This window comes from Sitodiplosis mosellana, unplaced genomic scaffold (assembly GCF_009176505.1).
Source record: "Sitodiplosis mosellana isolate CC-2019 unplaced genomic scaffold, AAFC_SMos_1.0 Smas_scaffold_1, whole genome shotgun sequence".
In the NCBI taxonomy this organism is placed as follows: Eukaryota; Metazoa; Arthropoda; class Insecta; order Diptera; family Cecidomyiidae; genus Sitodiplosis; species Sitodiplosis mosellana.
In genome coordinates, this window is record NW_022595244.1 from 2518174 (window position 1) to 2537702 (window position 19529).

Here is a 19529-nt window from a genome sequence, read left to right on the forward strand (position 1 = left end):
GCCGTTGAACGAAACGATGAAATGAAGAAAACAAAACGCAAAGAAAAGGGAGAGAAAAAAATAAACGCACAAATTAAACATATTTTCGTATTCAACGATATGATTTTTTGCAATTGCCGGAATTGTACGTCAATTGTCATTCTTGTCATTTTGTCATCTTTCAAATCACTTACCCATATAAACGAGACATGGTTATGTCACCAGCATCATCAGCCACAACTAGATAATCGTTAGCCGTTGTCAGACCCGTAACACGGCCCGATACATATTTCGAGCCCAAATGTGCTCCGTTTATGCTGTACACATGTACCGAATGTGATGTATCATCGACGGCCGAAAAAGCGATGTGACCTGAAATGGGGATGTGTGCGTGCGGTTGATGTGAGCAATTTAGAAATGTGCATTTATTTCAATTGACGCACAAGATCGCATTTACCTTGATAAGATAGTGCCAAGAATGTGATGTTAATTGAAGGACCAGTACAATCAATTGGCATTAATGTTCGCACAAATTGACCATCTTTAATCGTGTGCACGTTCACTGTTCCGTCCTGCTTTTCACAAAGAAAAAATGTATGAGAAATAGAAAAGTCAAAGCATTTTCATTTATCAAGAAGATACACACCTCACTTCCTGAAACGACCATGTCCAACTCGGTGAAAATGGCAACGCACGAAACGGGTTTATCGTGACCGTACAACGTATTCACCGGGCGCGGTGTTAAACTGTTATTCGTATTCATTTGACTATGGCCGATTGCATGATGATTCATGTGAGTCGGAGTGGTCGGCGGATTTGACGATGTTGATGCGGTTTTCTCAGTGCCATTGCTGATCGACCATACAATACACGTGCAATCTTTTGACCCAGTCACCACATACGAACCACAATTGTCAAGTGCAATACACGTGATGATGTCCAAGTGCTTTGAAATCGATGCGACTGGTTTTGCACGGCTTACGCTAATCACTTTCAATGAATTGTCCCAGCAACCAGCTGCATAGATGTAACGACCATCCAAACTCACCGCAAACATTTGCGAATGCAGATTTATTGACGGATGGAATGGGCCACTGATGCGTTTACGATTCCTTATGAAATTAATATATTTATCATGATAATTTTTTTTTGTCATTTTGTAAAATGAAACCAGAAACTTTGCATCGTAAATGGCCAAATGAAGAAGGAAATTTTTTTTTCTCTATAAATTAACAAATTGACTCACTTCAAATTGGTGGTGGTGGCATCAACTTCCAACAGAAATCCTTTGTCCTTTTCCTGCGATATCCATGAGTTGCAGCCCAGAATGGCACTCTTCGAAATTGAAATCAGGAAATCGGGACTTGCTTGCAAGAACGATTTCGGTGGGCTTCGCGGAGTGCTTAAGAAAACAATCGGATCTCGTTCATTGGAAAAGTCACAGTTTACATGAGCGATGCGATCAAGGAAAGCGGTTACATCCGGCTTTTTCAACTCGAAGCGATATAATTTGGCCAGCACTTCGTCTTGCGTGACTCGCTTTGGATGTGGCTCACGCAATAATTGTGATGGGGTTTGACCGAAATTATTAATCATTCCCTCTACTGCTTCTCGTTCCATTTGATTTGAAATCTTATCCAAATCAACGGCTCCTTCATACGAACAATAGTAGAAAACGTTTAACGCTTCAACTGCTCGTGGCCCTTTTTGTTTGTAGCTACAAATAAAACATCCATCAAGTTGAATTCAAGGCACTTTAATTGGAATTAATTAAAAATATGATGATAATGCTGAATTGCGTCTTACCCGAAAATCAAATCGATCCAATTGTGCAAATTCTGCGATACATATTCCGATTCAAGTGCGCGTCGATGTATAGAGATGAAATCTTCCGGTGATTTGGCCCATGGTGGCAAAATGACATCATCCACTCGCTCTTTTGTGTTTTGCAATGTGCCCAAATCGAATCTAAATTGGCGATTCAATGAAAATTAGGATTGATTTTTTCATTTTCTTTTTTATTGAAGACAATTTCTTGGTTTTTAAATTGCATTTGATTCAAACAATTTAAAAATTGTACTCACTTATTCAAATTCTTCAAAAATTCGGGGAAATAGAAAAATTCAGGTATAAGCTCTTTCACATCGTTTGGATTATCCATGAGAAGTTTGAAGGTTTGTGGTATTGAATGAAATTGACGATCGGCCACATCAAAACGACCCGATTGCAGTTCAATGTGCAGCTTTGTAAATGGTTCCACACGAATAAGGTAATGCAGAACACCGGCTGAATTGGAGTAATGCGTTCCGTAGTGGAATTTCGGGATGACACCTGTTGGATCTTCGAAACCATCGTACTTAGCTCGCACTTCTTCCTCATTTTTCGGATTAACCACACCAATTGGTCGACTCAAATTACGAAACGATTTCTCATCATTCAAATCCAACACTGGGCTGCTGTAATCAGCCAAAATCCACGGGAACACGGGATACTGACTCAAATCGTTGTATGAACGACCCGCAATCGTGTTCAATTGCATCAAATACTCAAAGTTTGAAATCTCACGATTGACCCATCTTTGTGTAAGGCCAGACTGTTTCAACAACTCGGATGGTGACCGGCCCGAACCGTACAGCAAATTTTGTGGTTGCAAGCTCAGAATTTTCGAGAAAATTTTATTCCGGGTTTTCGTTGTGAAATTCAAAAAGTAGCTCGTCTGATCGACCAAAAATATTTCCAGTGCACTGCGACGCAAATTGTACTTGCGTAAATGCACTTCTTTTATTTGACTCAGTGGAAATCTGCGGAACAATTACACACATTTTTGACAGATGATTTTTTGACCGATTTGCAAATTTTGAAGATAAAAACTATTCCGTTTTTTACTGAAAAAAAAGCCGACTTGAACTTACTTGAAATCGTAGTGTTCACCTTCTTCATTGGCCTGATCTAGATCGATGAATGAGAATAATCGTGATGTAACTTCCAGTCGACCCTTGACCCGTGTCATCATTGTAACTAGCTCACATTCTTGTGATATGACAACTTTTTCCGCCGGAATGTCTTGCCTTTAGGAGAGGTGGGAAAGAAATGAAGCAAAGAAAAAAATGCGAAAATTCCAACGAAAAGAAAAAAATAATTACTGTTGCGGTTCAACGCTTGTTTTCATCTCTTCTTCCAGCAAAGCGGCCTCATCTTCGGTAAAAATGTCATTAACAGCAGCCGGTACGATTGTTGGGCCAAATTCGTGTGACAATCGACGATCGTCAGCATTTTGGCTGGCTGTATTGTCTCGCAAATTCGATGCGGCTGTGTGTGGATCGTGATACAGTGATGGTTCAAGTTTCAAGCGCATTCGTGCTGGATTTTCATGCTTTGACAAATGATAGAATTCATCTTTCTTGATACTGTAATTAGAAGAGGAAAAACAGAAACGATTTGTTGAATCAATATTCTATATAGAAAAGTTCTATTTGACCCTTTTGTCATCAATAAAACATCATTGCTTTTAAATTTTTTTTTCAAGTTCATGTATATTTTTCTAAAACATTTTTTTATGTACAAAAAAAGCATTCAACAATGGAATTAATAAAGTTTATTGAAATGAATAAGCCCTTATATTGCGCAGTCGAATCGCTAAATTGCCGGTATGCTAATTTGACTTGACTAGTGGTATGCTCAGCATATAATCAATATATGTGATACACCCGACTATTCAACTGCTACATTTTGGTTCTCTTCTGGGTGATGGGGAGGATATTCAATCACATATTCTGCGATTCCTTTGCGTTTTGGGATAGTTATTGAAAAAAACATCTAAATGCTAACGGAGATGAAGTGTTTTCGAATAGGAAGACGGGGAAGGGTTTAACTGTAGACAGAATGAATTTAGACAAGGACAGCTTTAGCTGGGACTGGGGCAGCGACAACAGTCTTGGCGGCAACAACTGGTGTGGCAGCGAGTGGCAAATCCTTTTGGACGACGGCGTTGAATCCATTGATTGGGTCTGAGTAGTAGTTGACGGTACGACGTGAACCATCTGGTTCGATCAATGAGTAGCTACCTTTGACAACATCACCATCACGGGTTTCTTCTTGAGTCTTTGAGTCACCGGTCAAAGCGTCGGCAACGTTGTAACCGAATTGGTATTGTGGGTGAGCATCGACTTCTTCGAGCTTGGCAGCAACGAGTGGAGCGGCATTGACAATTGGAGCGGCAGCAACAAGTGGAGCTGGTTCAGCGATCAAAGGAGCGGCTTTAACCTTTTCGAAGGGATAGAACATTCAATTGTTATAGTTCGAGAGCAAGAATTTTCGTTTGATCATTTTTTTTGGACGCGATCAACTTACAACTGGGGCGAGTGGAGCGGCTCTCAAGAGTGGAGCAGATCTCAAGACTGGGGCGGCACTGTAGGCCAAAGGGCTGGCGGCAACGATTGGTTGTGATTGGTAAGCGTATGTTCGGCTAGCAACATATGGTTGGTATGCTGGAGCAGCAGCCAAAGGTGCTGAGTAGGTAATTGGAGCGGCGGCTGAGTAGGCGAGTGGAGCGGCAGCTGAGTAAGCGAGTGGAGCGGCAGCTGAGTAAGCGAGTGGAGCGGCGGCGGCCAAAGGTGCTGAGTAGGCAAGACGAGCTCCATTCACATAAGCTACAGGTGCCAATGGGGTTGCCAATTGCCCAGCTTGGCAAATAGCGACCACTGACAAAACAGCTGCAATCTAGAATATAATTCATTGAAAGAATGTAAGTCCAGTGAATTCAACACACTTCAGCCGCTTTCGATTTGCGATCCATCCAATCATTTTCACCACGTTTATTGAAACCATTTGAAAATTTACACTTCACTCCAAGAAAAAACGATTTTTTTCTATTATATTCCTTTCGTTTCGATGTATCGTTATCACAAAAAATAAAACCACTTAATCGTTTACTTACACAGAGGGTATTCATTTTGCACTTAAATTTGATACTTAGTTCTCACTGTTTGAATGAGGAAGATGAACTGATATGCCAATCGGTCGGTTGGTCGTCTTTTTATACTCAAAAATTCCACCAATTTTATTTGTGTTTTTGTTTTTTTGTTCCTTTTCGTTCGCTCTCATCGAGTGTGTGTTTCACACACGATGGTGCGACATTCAACCATGAGGTGCGACATGGCATTGTTTATTGTGCGTGTATTGATGACGGTCAATGGTTTTGTTGTTGTTTTTATTATTGGTCTGTACCATTTCGATGAGCATAAATTGGCTATCCTCAGTCCATTGAGCATTTTGGTATTTGCCTATCTCACTCTCTTGTTGAGCGCGTCGCGTTGAAAATTTGTGCGTTTTTTCCGTTGCTTGTGTGATGGTGGTGGTGTGTATTTGTACATCACATAAATTTCAATCGTATATTTCAGTTGCAATTCAAATGGCTGGTTTCATGTGTTTCTAGTAGAAAATAATCTACACAAAATTATGGTCAAACCAAAATCAAGGAATCTGATCACGTCGAATTCAAATGTGCGCACGCTTGTTCGAAATACTGTGAATCAATGTAAACATCGTGTGTGCAGAAATGAAATGGCAGAGCAGCGACAGTGGCAACTAATAGTAGCCGTAGACAACTGTGATTCCATAGAAACGGTTTTGGCATGGATCACATGGCCGACAGCTCGTTTAAGCCACAGAAACAAACAAATAAACAGACAGACAGAGAGAAAAAACCATCAAATTGTATTCCGCAGATGATAGACATTCGCAATCTGTTTGGTTTTTGGCTGAGGCAATCCGACGAGTAGCTCCGTTAATATTCATTCAGACGACAACGCAATGGCTCAGCGTTGCCATTTTTTCTTTGCATTTTGCATTGCAGTAAGGTCGATATGTTTCGATTTTTAATTAAGTGAAAATATCTCGCCAAAATGCTTATACGCAAAGCCGGAGTACATGTAGTGAGCCGAGTTTAACTTGAAATGCTGTTGTTATTGCTGCGCTGCTTACGTCTTTTGATGATACATTTTGCCATTCAATTATATATGTGTCAAAACTAATTGATCAAGAATGTCAAAGAGTCCGTGACAAAATGGTAAAAACGAAGGAATGTTTTTGGTGTTGTCGCTTGAGATTGAGCAATTGCATCGAACCGCTTCAAATATTCTAAGTTGGGCCTTTCTGAAATGCATCCATTCGACACATCTAGGCATACAAACTGTTCACGATCGATTTTACTTGATAAAAACCGGTCATTTTTTACAACATGCTCAAATCAACCAGGGTCAAAAGACACATTATTCTTCACCATTCGAACCAAATGAGTCGTGAAACGTGATAATTAATTGTTTTATTTCTCTTGACTTTCATTTAAATCGAACGAAGAAAATGATTTCCATTTCATGAACCTCACTATCAATTGCTTCATTTAGATTCGCTTGGTCGAAACGGTGAATATTGATCATGAAAATCGTATTGTGAAAAAGTGTTTGGCGTGTGTGGTATCGGAGAGTATCCACGAATCGATTACCAAATCACCATTCAATAGTAATCAATTATGTGTGAGATTGCGTTGCCACGTTGTACAATATTCGAATATTTAATGAGATGGGAGCCTGTTTTGACATATATATCACTTGCTCGTTACATTGTACAAAAATGGCCCCCATAAAACCGGAGTCAAAATTCAAATAAAAATAAATTTCATTTAAAAATTGTACAAGTTATGTGTTGAAAATGTAAATCAATATCATATATATCGATAACAAAGAAAATACCTAAAACCGAAGGTAACGCAAACGATACACAGCATTGTTTCTCGATTGAGAGCGCAAGACACATTTAACCGTAAATTGTGTACATGTGAATACATTTCCAGCGTGATCTATTGACACAAACAATGAACGGTGCCAAAATCTAGGTATGTATGACATGCCAGAAAAATGTCACATCAATCTTTTGTTTAGCATGTGAATATATGTGTTGAGCTTGCCAATGTTAAAACTTAGGTTAAAACTAGAAAAATCGTTCACGTCATTCACCCGAAATAAATCGGTCCAATTGTGCTGTTAATTTAGATTAAAATCGCGCTAAGAAAAATAACAAAATGCAGTGGAAACAAAAGAATTCGTTTCACACATATGTGGATTATAGTATTGATCTCGGTCAGAATAAGTGGTTTCCTTGTTGGCTACAAACAATGCCTGAAATGCTAATCAAAATCCAACCATTTGATATATGCATACATTTACATATGGCGATTAACGATTGCCACCGCGGTTTCTATCTCATGCAAAGCAATCTTCTTTTTCTTCTTCTTCGTGCGCAACAAACACTCACAACGTGTAGTAGCGTAGCTACTTGTAACAACAACAAGTTGTGCTTTTGATGATGCGGCCAACGAAACGATATATTCAATTTCCGCATTTCTAATCACATCGTACATAAAACAGAGCCACATGGAAAACCAATAAAACTGGATGCCGCATATCAAATACAGGAAAGTTCTCATATCGGGCCGGTGTAGAAATTGATATGGCCAGATCAGACACTGCTTCAAACCATAGCATATACATCATTGGCTTAATTAATTTCTAATTAGATGAAAACAGACGCACAAAATGGATTTCCTTCCGACACTCTATGATCTCTATGATCCATACGAAATGAAACATTTACGTCGGTGCGTCTTGTTAACAATACTACTGGTTCTTATTTCATCGACCCATGATTTATGACGCATAAAAGATCCACAATATTCAAATGTCCAGCCTTGGCCCATTCCCTGCTGACGATGGTTATGTAAACTTCAGAAAAAGTGCTACGTCTTTAGCGGATTTGACACAGTTATCGAATCCATCGCACATGGAATCAGGTGTTATGCATACCAATGAATTTGGGTGGAAAAAAAATGAAAATGTATCGCCAAAACAATTAAATGTGAGATGTGTCTAGGTTTGTTAAACGAAAGCCGTTTATTTTTTTTTGTCTCTCTTCTCACACATGGATTCTTGGAACACTTGAAAATCGTAAAATGTTTGCTACTGTTTTTGATATGTATGGAAAGGAGCAGCAACAATAAGCGTTTACATGAACTGATATTTTTTTTATCTACATTTCAATGCGAATTGAATCGATTAACCATTTCGAAAAAAATCGCGTTTTGTGCGCGCGTCGAGATTACGAGAGAGAATGTGAGCGTACGAGAGAGCGTATGAAATCCATTTGTAAATCGCATAACGTATCTCTTGATTTTACCAATCAATTTAATGTATTTCAATCACGAATATGTTTTGCATTACGATTCACTTCTTGCTCCTTATTGCCGCTGTTTCTATGTTTTTTTTTTCGTTATGAAGATATTCAAATTGCGCATGGTAACGGATAGAAAAACAACTATTGACAATTGTGGCAGCAGTGGCAGTAGCAGTGCCATGCGCGCAATCATAGCTTCTGTAAAATGCACTGTTCAATCGTTGTTTTTTCTTTCAATTTTTAAATTCGATTGTCTGACCACAAAGTGTTTTCGCATTTGTTCATTTCACCGTGCATTTTATTGACAGTAACTGCTGCATTTTTATTTATTACACATTCGTTTATTTCTCGCATCAGTTTGGCTCATTTCGGATTTATATCCATTTGGTATTGGATTTCTGGTCGTAATGTGTCGTCCAATGTGTGTGTGTTAGCGCGCGCGAGCCGCTAATCGCGCTCGATTTCATTTCAAATCAAGGAAAGAAGAAAAAAAAACGACAACAAACAAACAGAAACAACAACAGCCGAAGCACCGAAATAACCGCACGAGAGAGAGATAGAGAGACACCAATGACTACTTTGAATAATCCGTACGTGAGCCATCAGGTGGCAAAATGAACCAAAGACATACATTGAAATCGTTGGCATTTTTCTATGCAGTGCAACTTGATCGGTTTTGTGCACACCGTCGATAGCAAAACTACACCACACGAGTGCAATTACGATATTTATTATTATTGTTATTATCAGTGTGTTACGTAAAAGAAAACACATTCATAATGTCATAGATGCATTTTGTGATTCCATACTGTGATGCATGTGTGTGAGGAGTGTGTGTGTGTGTCGTCAAGTTGTTCACTACTGAGTAGATTTTCTAAAATTACATCAACCGAAGCCTTTTTTTCTCGCTCTCTAACGTATCAAAAACTTAAGTGGTAGACACAGTGAAATTTTTCCAAACCAACCTCCAGTTCGATTCAGCTTGTCGATACTGGTAACGACGATTCAGCGGATAAAATTGATTGAATAACAGAAATTCGCGTTTTTTCTTTCATTTTTGTCATCGTCGTTGTTTTTGGAAAAAACTGACAAATCTTCAAATATTTTCTATGGCTTGTTTTCAATGTTTTCGCAGCAAGCGGACGAGAAAAAAAGAAATACCGTGGCTTTGGACCATGTTGCTTGGAAAACGCCCATGAGCCATCAACAGTTAATTTAAATATGTGCAATAACTGTCGCGCTAATGGTGACCGAGCCATTTAAATGAATTGAACCAAGCGCGCATGTTCTTACGGGGGCCTCATCAAATTCGATCGTGAATTGAAGTCGATCACGACGACAACGATGAAGGAGAGAGAAAAAAAAACCAGTCATTCTAAAATAAATCGTAGCCTTCGCCTTAAAAATTACATTTACATATAATCGAAGCCGGGCGCGATCGCACCAGCTACTTACTGTTGCACTGCAAAAGCAAAGCTCAAAGCGAAAAAAGACACGAAACAAAAAATATTGTAGTAAATTTAAACGAAGTGCTTGGCAAAGCATTTAATTCGATTTATTCGTGACAGTGAACAGCGAAATGCATTTAAGTGAACTGAAGAGAAGAAGAAAAAAAGCGGCAGCCACACACAGCTTCACAGTTCAGCCCGGTTCTCGTGTGTTGGATGCTTGTCTTGTGGATCGAACGACGTACTTGGAATGCATCTTGACGACCTTGCAGCACTTTTTTTCTCCTCCAGCAACCACAGGCCGCCTTTTTATTGCGATTTTCATTAATTACTACATTTTATGTTGCATTGTCGTACGGTTGCGTTGTTCTGTTTCTATTTCTCCGGTTGGTGTTTCGTTTTAGATTATAGACATAGTGTGCGCCACACTGCAATGGAAATGTGCCAATTTCGTATCTCGATTGCTTCCATGTTCTAGACTCGCGCTCGCGCGCACACATATGAAATCGGTCCCCCGAAAAATAACAACACAATAGTCATGTTTCTAGCGCATGCATACACTATTTCTCACCGTCGTTTGAATTTTTTTTTTTTTCTGGAATTTAAATTCGTTGTATAATTGCCTATTGAATTGGTCACAAATTGCGTGTTGTTTTCCTTTCGAAATCCCATCCGCGCCGCACACACAAACCTCGTTCACCAAAAAATCATTCGTAGATTTATGCATACATTTTTCGGAACGATTCTTGGTCGACCATATAATAAAGCGGTTAGTAAATGCCAAATGTGTTGTTTTTCTAAATTTATACACATATTTTCGCTTCGTCTTTCTACCTTTGAACAAAAAACAAAACCTATAGGGTTCTATTAAAACACCAAATATTCAACAAAACAAGCCACAAACAATGATGACGAAAATCGAACGAAAGAATGTCCACACACACACACACACTCAGCGCGCGCACACTGTACCGAAATATAGTCGGCCCGGTTCGCAACATTCGTATAGCCATGGCCAATTGTAGCAATGGATTCTTTGTTCTCGGTGTCGGTTGTACCGTGTATGTATTTCTGTTCCTTCCCCCAATCTTACGTAAACGCCATCGTACGTATTTCAAATCCAAGCTCCGGCCATCGAGTATACATGCATTGCATGCGTGTGACGTAACTTGCATGTCGCGAGCCAACCAACTAGAATCTATTTCACAAATCCGGCAAAATAATTTCGTTTTTTCGTGGCGGCATTGACAACAAGACTTTGCGCGGCAATTTTCTTTCTTCATTTTTTTCTTATTAAGGAGATATGTACGATTGTCGACAAACAATGGACTACCTCTACTGCTGATGCAGTCGCTATTGTCGGCAATCTAACTATAATGCAATTAAATTCTAAATATAAGTTAGCAGCAACAATTGCCGAGTCTCTCGTTAATATGCTTTTAAATTAATTGTGTGCACACAAGTATCAAAATCATTGCTGTAGCAATAACGCCAAAATTAAATGAAGTTACGCTAAAGATATATAGGTACAAAGTGTGTATATACTGTAGCAGCAGCGGTAGACAAAAACTAGACCCGTTGGAAAGATTTCAACAGTCGTTGAAATGGCATAGTTTGATTCTTGCCGGTGTGCTGCTGTTGTTGATTTTTTTTCCTTCTCCGTTTTGGATATATAAATGCAAACATTTGAAACTACAAGCAAAAATATAGTAATTAATAAACTGTGCGACGGGGGCATAGTAAATCTCAGCAGCCAGTCAAAGAGCTCTTTTGGCCGGGATTTGTGCACAGTATTTGTTCATTTGGCCATATCAGCCGTCTAGAGAAATCGATAGACGGCCGCGACTAAATGAAATTAAATTCTTTGGAACGTGTACGTGGTCTCGATCTTTCTTTTGCCGTACAGTACACACTTACTGTTGAAATCTTTTAATATGCAGACAATGGCTATAGAAATTGATCAGAGCGGCTGCAGTATAAATTCCGTTTTTGCATATATGTGCCATTTGTACCGTTTCACTATGACACACCGACGACGACGATGACGACGACAAATCTGGTTTTTCGTGCCGCCTGGTTTCACTTTCGTTTTCACTCAATTCTTGCTTTCTGCAGCTCCGGTACAATTGTGGGTCTCTGGCACACATATTATGCGATACAACAGCGAAAACAGGAGCAAGTTTTTTTTATTAAATTTAATAAATTGAAAGCATAGAAATCTACTTGATGATGCTCGCATGCTAGACAATTTAAACGGCTTAAATGATCATGCGCATGTGCATTGTGCACAGACGACACCAGCACAATGTGGAGGATAGGATTTTATAGAGCGGGTGTGCTGCTCAATCAGCCGTAGCTAACTTGATAATTAATATATATTTCGGTTTAATGTGCACCACATTCTCGACTCTCCACTGTTTGTGCATTCAATTTGGAAACATCGTAGAAGAGAAGCAAAGGCAACGAAAAAAAAGCACACAAACAACCGTGTGCGGTAACATGAAAACTCGTTTTCATGCATTCCAACGTTGGATAAACAAATGATAACGTAACTTTTGCGGTGATTGCATGCACTTTTTGTAAGCATTCCTTTTGTAACACAGGTACACTGAACTGCGACAGCACAGCTGATAACAACGAAATGCTTTTAGGAATTTTTTACGTGGCTTTTCACGGATTATCCAAAATGTAGTGCAATGTCACGGATAAAGAAATAGTTTCCTCTATCTCGTAAAATTAATCAATTTATCTTGCTTTTTTCATTATTATTGTTTCTACATTTTGGCGGTTTGTATACGCTCACCCATTACGTAAAAGCAAATGGGACCAAGAAAGTTTTCAGCAGCGACACACAAAAAAATCTATGTATGATAATAAGGAGAGTAACGAGACGGTTTTGATGAAATATCTGCATTTATCTGCCGTCTTACCGTTGAGTCTCAAGCAATGTTTGCTTTGCTGTCATTTCTGAGCCAGACCGTTTCGGTCAAATAAACCCATCGATTTTGCTGAGTTGCCTTATTTGCGCAAAGAGAGCGAGAAAAAAAAACAAATCGTAATGCACCAGTTTCTGCGAAAACGAAACGAGTCGAGTCAATTCGATTCGGTTGCAATCACACAAAACGGCATTTGCTTACTATGTGGGCTATATACAGAGCGTGTTTCTTCGGCGCGCACATATATTCAAATGGTAAACACACATTGATTTGCGCGCGTGTGTGCCATTATTCGATTTGGTGCCCATGCCCATGTGCACAATTTTTAGGTAATGAACTCTTGTGTGCTTGAGCGTACGCGCGCGCGCGCTTGCTCCGATCACTCTTGCTATTGCTCGTTTATTCGCTTGCAACACGCTGTTTTCGCTGTTTTACGCTGCTCTTTTCAGTCAACCCAATGGATTGGCTAATTGGTGTGCACGTCTTTGCATAGAAAACACCCGTTCGTCCTTGCAATCATCAAATTGCCCATTTTGTAATTCGACTACGACAATAAATCACACATACACATGCAGTAATTGGTGTTTGGTGTTGACTCATGCAGTTTTTATGTGTGCCAAAATCGCCCAAAATACACACGGTACGTGCTCAGATTTCATGAAACTCAAGAAAGCCTAAGAAAACCTACCAACAAGCAAGAAAAAAAATGTCGCAAAAAAAATCCAGCCTTGCTCTGGTCAACGTATGACCTGACCCCAAACTAGAGCTAGAAAAGCTGATTTTCCCATTTTTATTTCGGATTCTCATGCGCTCTGCGATTCGTATTTCAACGACGAGCGAGAAACTTGTGGCAAAAAAAGCGCTTGTTTATGGTCGATATCACAAATATCGGCTGATTTAATCGACTTAATTAATTGGAAATAAATCAAAATGAGACGTGATGATTTCCATTATGTTAATCGCGTCGCGAGTCTCATCTCATTTTCTCTATTTTTAGTTTGCGATTAATTAGCGATTATTATGATGTAAAACGACGCACTTGATACAAGTTCGCTACACAATCGGGAAGAATCATGTTCGCCACGAATTTTCGTGTTTATTTTGATTTGTTGTTCTTGTTGCCATTTCATATTATTCTGTCTGATTCATGTTATGATTCCGGTTGTCTCGACTCACAATTCGGTGCGATTAAAACGCACTTCAAACAAGTTCATCGAACGAAATTGTTCTAAATATTTTTTTCTTTTCAAATGTTACATTTTGATTGACTGCAAATAGTAATAATCATCGTTGATTTGCTTGATAAAAGTTTCGTGGGCTCAATTCCAATGACTTGTAATAGCATTCAGAATATAAAAACGGGTGACAAGGCACAAAACGGCGACAATATTGCACTGATTAAATCTAAAGCGAAGGAAAAAAAACCGACTGTTGGTTGAACGTATTGAATTTTTCGCCATTGAATTATGAATAATTCTGAAATGAGTGTAGAGAAGAAAAAACAGTCAGCCAACTGAATACAGCAATGAAAATGTCAATTTCGATTTCAGAAACGTCGAGAGCAAATGCAATGCAAACAGTGATATAGTATGCTGAGAAGAGAAAAAAAGCAGCAGCGCGCCAAGAGAAAAATGCGAGGTAAATTATTTATTTATGCCAAAAATGAAAACGTCTCAATTAAGCGCTCGCGCGCTCATTGTAATATATAAATTATGCGCTGGTATTATGCAGTTGATTGCTGTATTTGGATGTGTAGCATGCAGTCAAAAGAGGAGAAAAAAATGCCTAAGAAGAAAGAACCGAGACATAGATTGCGAAAACCGAAACGTAAATGCGTTTTGAATTTTTTTTGCCACATTCGCCTATGCGCGCTGTGCAGTTCTTCGAACTAATTTTCATAAGAAGTCTTTATCACATCTCGTTCAATTTTTTTTCTTCTCAATTTCGAGCCAGAGATGCAAGAATATTGCGTTCGAATTTCGTCACCATTTAATACGGGTGTATGATTAATTAGAGAATGGTATATGGCGGCGCGCTCGCGATACAAGTCGAAACAAAAAAAACACATGTACACAACACAATTGAATTGTGATTATTGCGTGTGCTCGGCATAGATCAGCCTTGCATCGTAATTACATCGAAAATTCACGTGGCAATTTTTATGCGCTCACAAGAAAAAACCTAATGAGATTTTCAAGAACAAAGCCGAAATTCTGAATTGGATAGCGGTTGTAGTTGATTTTTTGGATGTAATACCCAAACTGCCGCCGACTTCAGATTTCAGGGTTGAGATTTTTTCTTCACTCTTCGCGCGTTTCATTCGCTCCGTCTATTTTTATTGTCATTGCTGTTGCGTCGTTTGAATGGTCGTTGGCATTTTGCAAATGTTGCAAAAATATTCACGTTGTGATTTCGCTTTTTTTTGTTCTGTCAATTATTATTGAATTCTTAAAATGGACCCAGCTTCAATCGCCTCTCTGCATGAAAACACACACACTCATGCTCATTCCTACATTTAATTTGCGGTTTTGTCACTGGCTATTTCGAATCACTCCGAGATTCTGTTTCTAATCCGATTTAATGAATTGCAAAGTCATAGCGAACAAGACAATCACTACGATTCGAAACTAGAGCATACATTAAATGGTGTATTCAGGCATGAGATACACAATTTTTTTTTCTTCGCTATTCATGTTCATTCAACTCACTCTGCCGATTGCAATGAATACGAATAAAAAACGCCCGATTTAATTAGTGAAACAAATGTATGAAGCAGAAAAAATATATCAGCACGAGATTTGTTTTATTCAATTAGTGTGATTTTTTTCGCTCTCGTATAGGTTTTTTTTCTTCTGTAAGGCCTAATAACCGAATCCGAGTCTGACGGTGCACCAAAAATCGTTATCAGAGCTCGTTTTGTTTGAACCAATTCTCCGGTTGTTTTTTCTCATTCGCTCGTTAATCGGTAGGTTGTTTGACATTTTGTGTCGAGAAACTAGAAGTTTTGTTTGGAAAATTATACAAAATTTGTTATCTTGGACCAGGTTTTTTCTTCGTTCAATTTTAATTCGCCAAATGCCTTCAATGCATGGCTATTCCATATCTATCAATCAACGAATGGGGAAAAAAATCGTTGTGAATGAAATTGCTGTTCGAATGAAAAAAAAAAGTTATGAATCAACAAAGAACGGCGCACAGAAGACAGAAAACAACACACAAACACACAAGATCGATAAAAACATTGTGGGTATTGCAAAGTGGTCAGTCACAGTTGCATGTGCTCAAGGTTGTTTGTGTGTTGGAATTCGAAGTGATTTTTCAGCTTCAGTCACAACAACAACATATATTGAGTATATGAATTAGCTAAATCCTGATCACGTAACAACGATAAACATTAATTGCAAATCGAATAATATATCAAGATGAAACATGTAGAACATGCAGCTGCACTGCTTCAAACACCATCTACCGCCGCCGTGTTGCTGTTGTGGCTGTGCTCGCCAGTGTTCGGTAGTTGTTCCATCTGATCTTAGCCAATGTGCACCCAAGAAGAGGTAGAAAAAACAAGAGAGAAACAAATACACAACCGCATAACTAGCGAATCATATAATTTTCCCATAATTATTCATAGCAATTTTGTAGCTATTTCTCGCCATCTCGCTTCGTGCATATTCTTCTGCGAAATTCCATCTATCACCGCGATATATTTTGCGTAGTGAGAAAAATCGAATTCGGCGGGGCGGACGATATGGGAAGCAAGCACATCGAAACTACCATCGCAATTTACTTGGCATCGAGTCGACTTTGACCAAATGCCAAAAATTGTGCAGCAGCCCGAGCATTCGGTCAAATTGAAGCACAACATACGTCGGTACGAAATAGATGTTAACATGTCCATTTTCACTCGCACTTCGATGTGTCTCAACCGCTTGAACATGAAAATGTGTTGTTGAATAGAGATTTTTTTTTCTTTCTCTCTTTTCTTTTCAATTCGAAATTTATTTCCTTTAGTTCGTTGTGCTGTTGCTGTTGCATCGTTTTTCGTTCGTCGTCACTTTGTCTTGTTGTCTCAGAAAAAGCATCTCTCGTTTTTTCTTGGCTCGCGTACACAGACAATCATCTCTTTTATTGCCTGTTGGCTTGTTTTCTGTGTCGCCGACCGAAAATGCGTTCGTTCAGATCATTCGTCCGAGGTAATAAAATTAGAATTTACCGCATCATAAAAATGAATGACCTGCCAAAATGAACATTTTTTTTCGCACTTTCATCGTTATTCAAAATGTCAAATGTGACAGACAAAAAGTCTAGCGATTTGGCGCACCAAAGCAGCACTATCGAATGAAATTTTCAGAAGAAAAAAACCGCTTACAACGCGTCTACACTCGAAACAAAAACGTTCTGTTGCCAAGGTCCATCAAAAGTGCAAAATTCGATGTGATTAATTGACTGTTCCGATGGCGTATTTGTTTTTGTGTTCGCTCTGCTCTCAATGAACAACCAGAAAATATCTATTCACATCTTTGAAATAGATGAGTCAAACGGAAGATAGATCAAAGACGTTGATTAACAAGATAAAATGCATGAAAATACATCAACGAGCTTTGACATCTTCCTCACATAAGTGTCATAAGTGTCGTGCTGGAGCGGTCACTTCTCTCTCTCTCTCTCTCTCTCGGATTTCTGGGAAATGGTAAAAATCAGTGAATTGGCGCGATTTTTCGCCGTCACCGTCGAAGCCACACAAAGACAACAAGAAAAAAATGCTGACATAAACCGATGTAATATAGACACTTTGTGATAAATGCGTGTCTCAGCTAATTATAATTAGAAAATTGGAAACAAGTATAGACATGCGACCAGTTCGATCGGCAACAACTTGAACATGTGTGCAACATTTTATGCAAAAATATTCATTAGACTATAATGTAACGCGAGAGGAAAACAGAGAGAGAGAGAGGCGCGGGCGCACGAGGCAAGGCAAGACAAGGCTGTATGACGAACCTCAGCCAAAGCCAAGCAAATCACACCAAAGAAAACAAACAAGTGATACAAAGGAAAAAAATGCAAATGGTATATAGGTGACACGTTTAACATGGGTGACATTTATGGTATGGACAGGCAACATCAAAATTGCAATTGCCATATGCAAAAAAAAGTGGATCGCCAATGATATTCAATTGAACCATTGTTCTGTTATCGCTAAGTAGCCGCGAGTGCGCGCGCAATAATCGACGTAATCCATTGGTTTTTCTGTTTTGCGCCATTCGATACCATGCATATCTGGTGTGCAATGTACGATTCAATACAGACATTTCTACGGTAATAATCGTCAATAAAAACCGATTTTTCTCACCTTTTTTCCTTTACTCCATTTCAATTTTTGCCTAGCTAAATAAGTGATTCAATCGCAATTCGATTGATATAATGCCGTACGTAATTGGATTTCTTTCGAACGAAATAGGAAAAATGGTGATCTGCGAATATGATTGTGATCGATAAATGTGTATCGACATACTACAGTGGAAAATTATAGCATGCCACAGAATGCACACCATATCCCAGTCCATGCCGATCGCTCTCTCTCTCTCTCTCTCTCTCTCTCTCTCTCTCTCTTTCGCTGAGCTATTTTAATTATTACAAACATCTTACAAAATGCACACAACAACACTTTTAACGAAGATCACACATGGGCAACAATCACACGTACATTGCATGCTCATTGCTCAGCCAATTTTCAGCTGCATGAATCATAAATCGAAATGTAGTGCACATTTGTGCACCAAATCAGCGAAAAAAACACATAACACAATTCAGATAAATCGATTAGATAAAATCGGCAAAAGCAACAACAAAACTGAAATGCATATGGTTAGCGGACAAGCTAAGACAGGGTGGAAGAAATAAAATTGAATAAATAATAATTGTAATGTGCCCACTAAAAATTATTGGTATTTATTATTAATAACAACGTTTTAATTTCCCTTTCGTCGCCCGCGAGAGTTGACTCACTCGTTGTTATCTTGCTGCGGCACATAGCACCGATGCCGTGTGTGTATGTGTGGCTGTGTGTCGGCGCGCACAGTTTCAGCACACCAAATTTCTTATGTCATTGCATGCCATAACATTTAAAGATCTAATTAAATGTAAATAATTGCATATTATATGTGGTGCATGTAATGCATTTCGTTTCATTTTCCATTTTTTTTTTCTTCTATGCGAGAAATAAGTGTCATTCGCGCACCGTATGTGTACGTACAGAAACAGATACTACGTGCAACTACGAGTTGCGTTGATTGTGTGTATGTGCATGTGTGTGTGCGCCAGCCTCTATGCAGCATCGATCATTCATATGTGGATCATTTGTTCTCACACATTAAAATTGGTTTTTATTTTTGTGATGAAAAATTCTCCGCATCCAACTACACAAGCCTGGCTCTGGCAAAGTTGACGAGTATTTTGTCTCTGTCTCACTGCCTATCAGCCAGCCCATTCAAGCAGCAGCGAATTTGTAGTACACACTGCATTTTCCATCGTCAATGGAGTCGCTGTGTTTTTTATTTGCCACGATTACATACAGATTTTTACCTATAGCGGCAATGTGAGTACGAGACACGACGGTGTACGACAACAACGACGACGACAACGGTGGAGAGTGCGAGACGAGATAGTTGCTGCACACATTTTATATTTACTTAATGCTTTTTTTTCTCAGTCGTTGTTGTGTGTTTTTTTTTAATGAATGCGCGTTTGTTATTAAATACGATGAAATGCGATGCTTTTATGTCTTTCCTTATTCATCTTTCATCTCACGATCGCTATTTTTTTCTTCTTTCCATGTTGCTTGCTGCACTCGACAGCTTGCTGGTTTGGTTGCTCTGTTGCACCCAAAGCGCATGGATTATATTTGTTTGCATCTTTTAGACCTCTATTATTGTACTTA

General features: G+C 38.9%; 2 protein-coding genes across 3 annotated transcripts in view; both read right to left on the reverse strand.

Moving 5' to 3' along the window:
* The window catches only part of LOC129576437 (neurobeachin-like protein 1), a 61283-nt gene that overhangs the window by 2592 nt on the left and 39162 nt on the right, over nucleotides 1-19529 (reverse strand). For both annotated transcript variants that reach the window (XM_055461560.1, XM_055461565.1), the window contains 8 exons: nucleotides 3123-3386; nucleotides 2892-3047; nucleotides 2064-2780; nucleotides 1786-1947; nucleotides 1226-1696; nucleotides 626-1091; nucleotides 437-551; nucleotides 174-351 (listed from right to left, as the gene is read on the reverse strand). In XM_055461560.1, the coding sequence (XP_055317535.1) occupies nucleotides 174-351; nucleotides 437-551; nucleotides 626-1091; nucleotides 1226-1696; nucleotides 1786-1947; nucleotides 2064-2780; nucleotides 2892-3047; nucleotides 3123-3386 (2529 nt within the window). The remainder of the gene's footprint in view (nucleotides 1-173; nucleotides 352-436; nucleotides 552-625; nucleotides 1092-1225; nucleotides 1697-1785; nucleotides 1948-2063; nucleotides 2781-2891; nucleotides 3048-3122; nucleotides 3387-19529) is intronic.
* Nucleotides 3486-5044, reverse strand: LOC129576454 (cuticle protein 21). The gene is made up of 3 exons (XM_055461630.1): nucleotides 4916-5044; nucleotides 4330-4698; nucleotides 3486-4242 (listed from the first exon to the last, which is right to left on the reverse strand). The coding sequence occupies exons 1-3, from the start codon at nucleotides 4928-4930 to the stop codon at nucleotides 3868-3870; spliced, it is 759 nt and encodes a 252-aa protein (XP_055317605.1). The 5' UTR covers nucleotides 4931-5044; the 3' UTR covers nucleotides 3486-3867.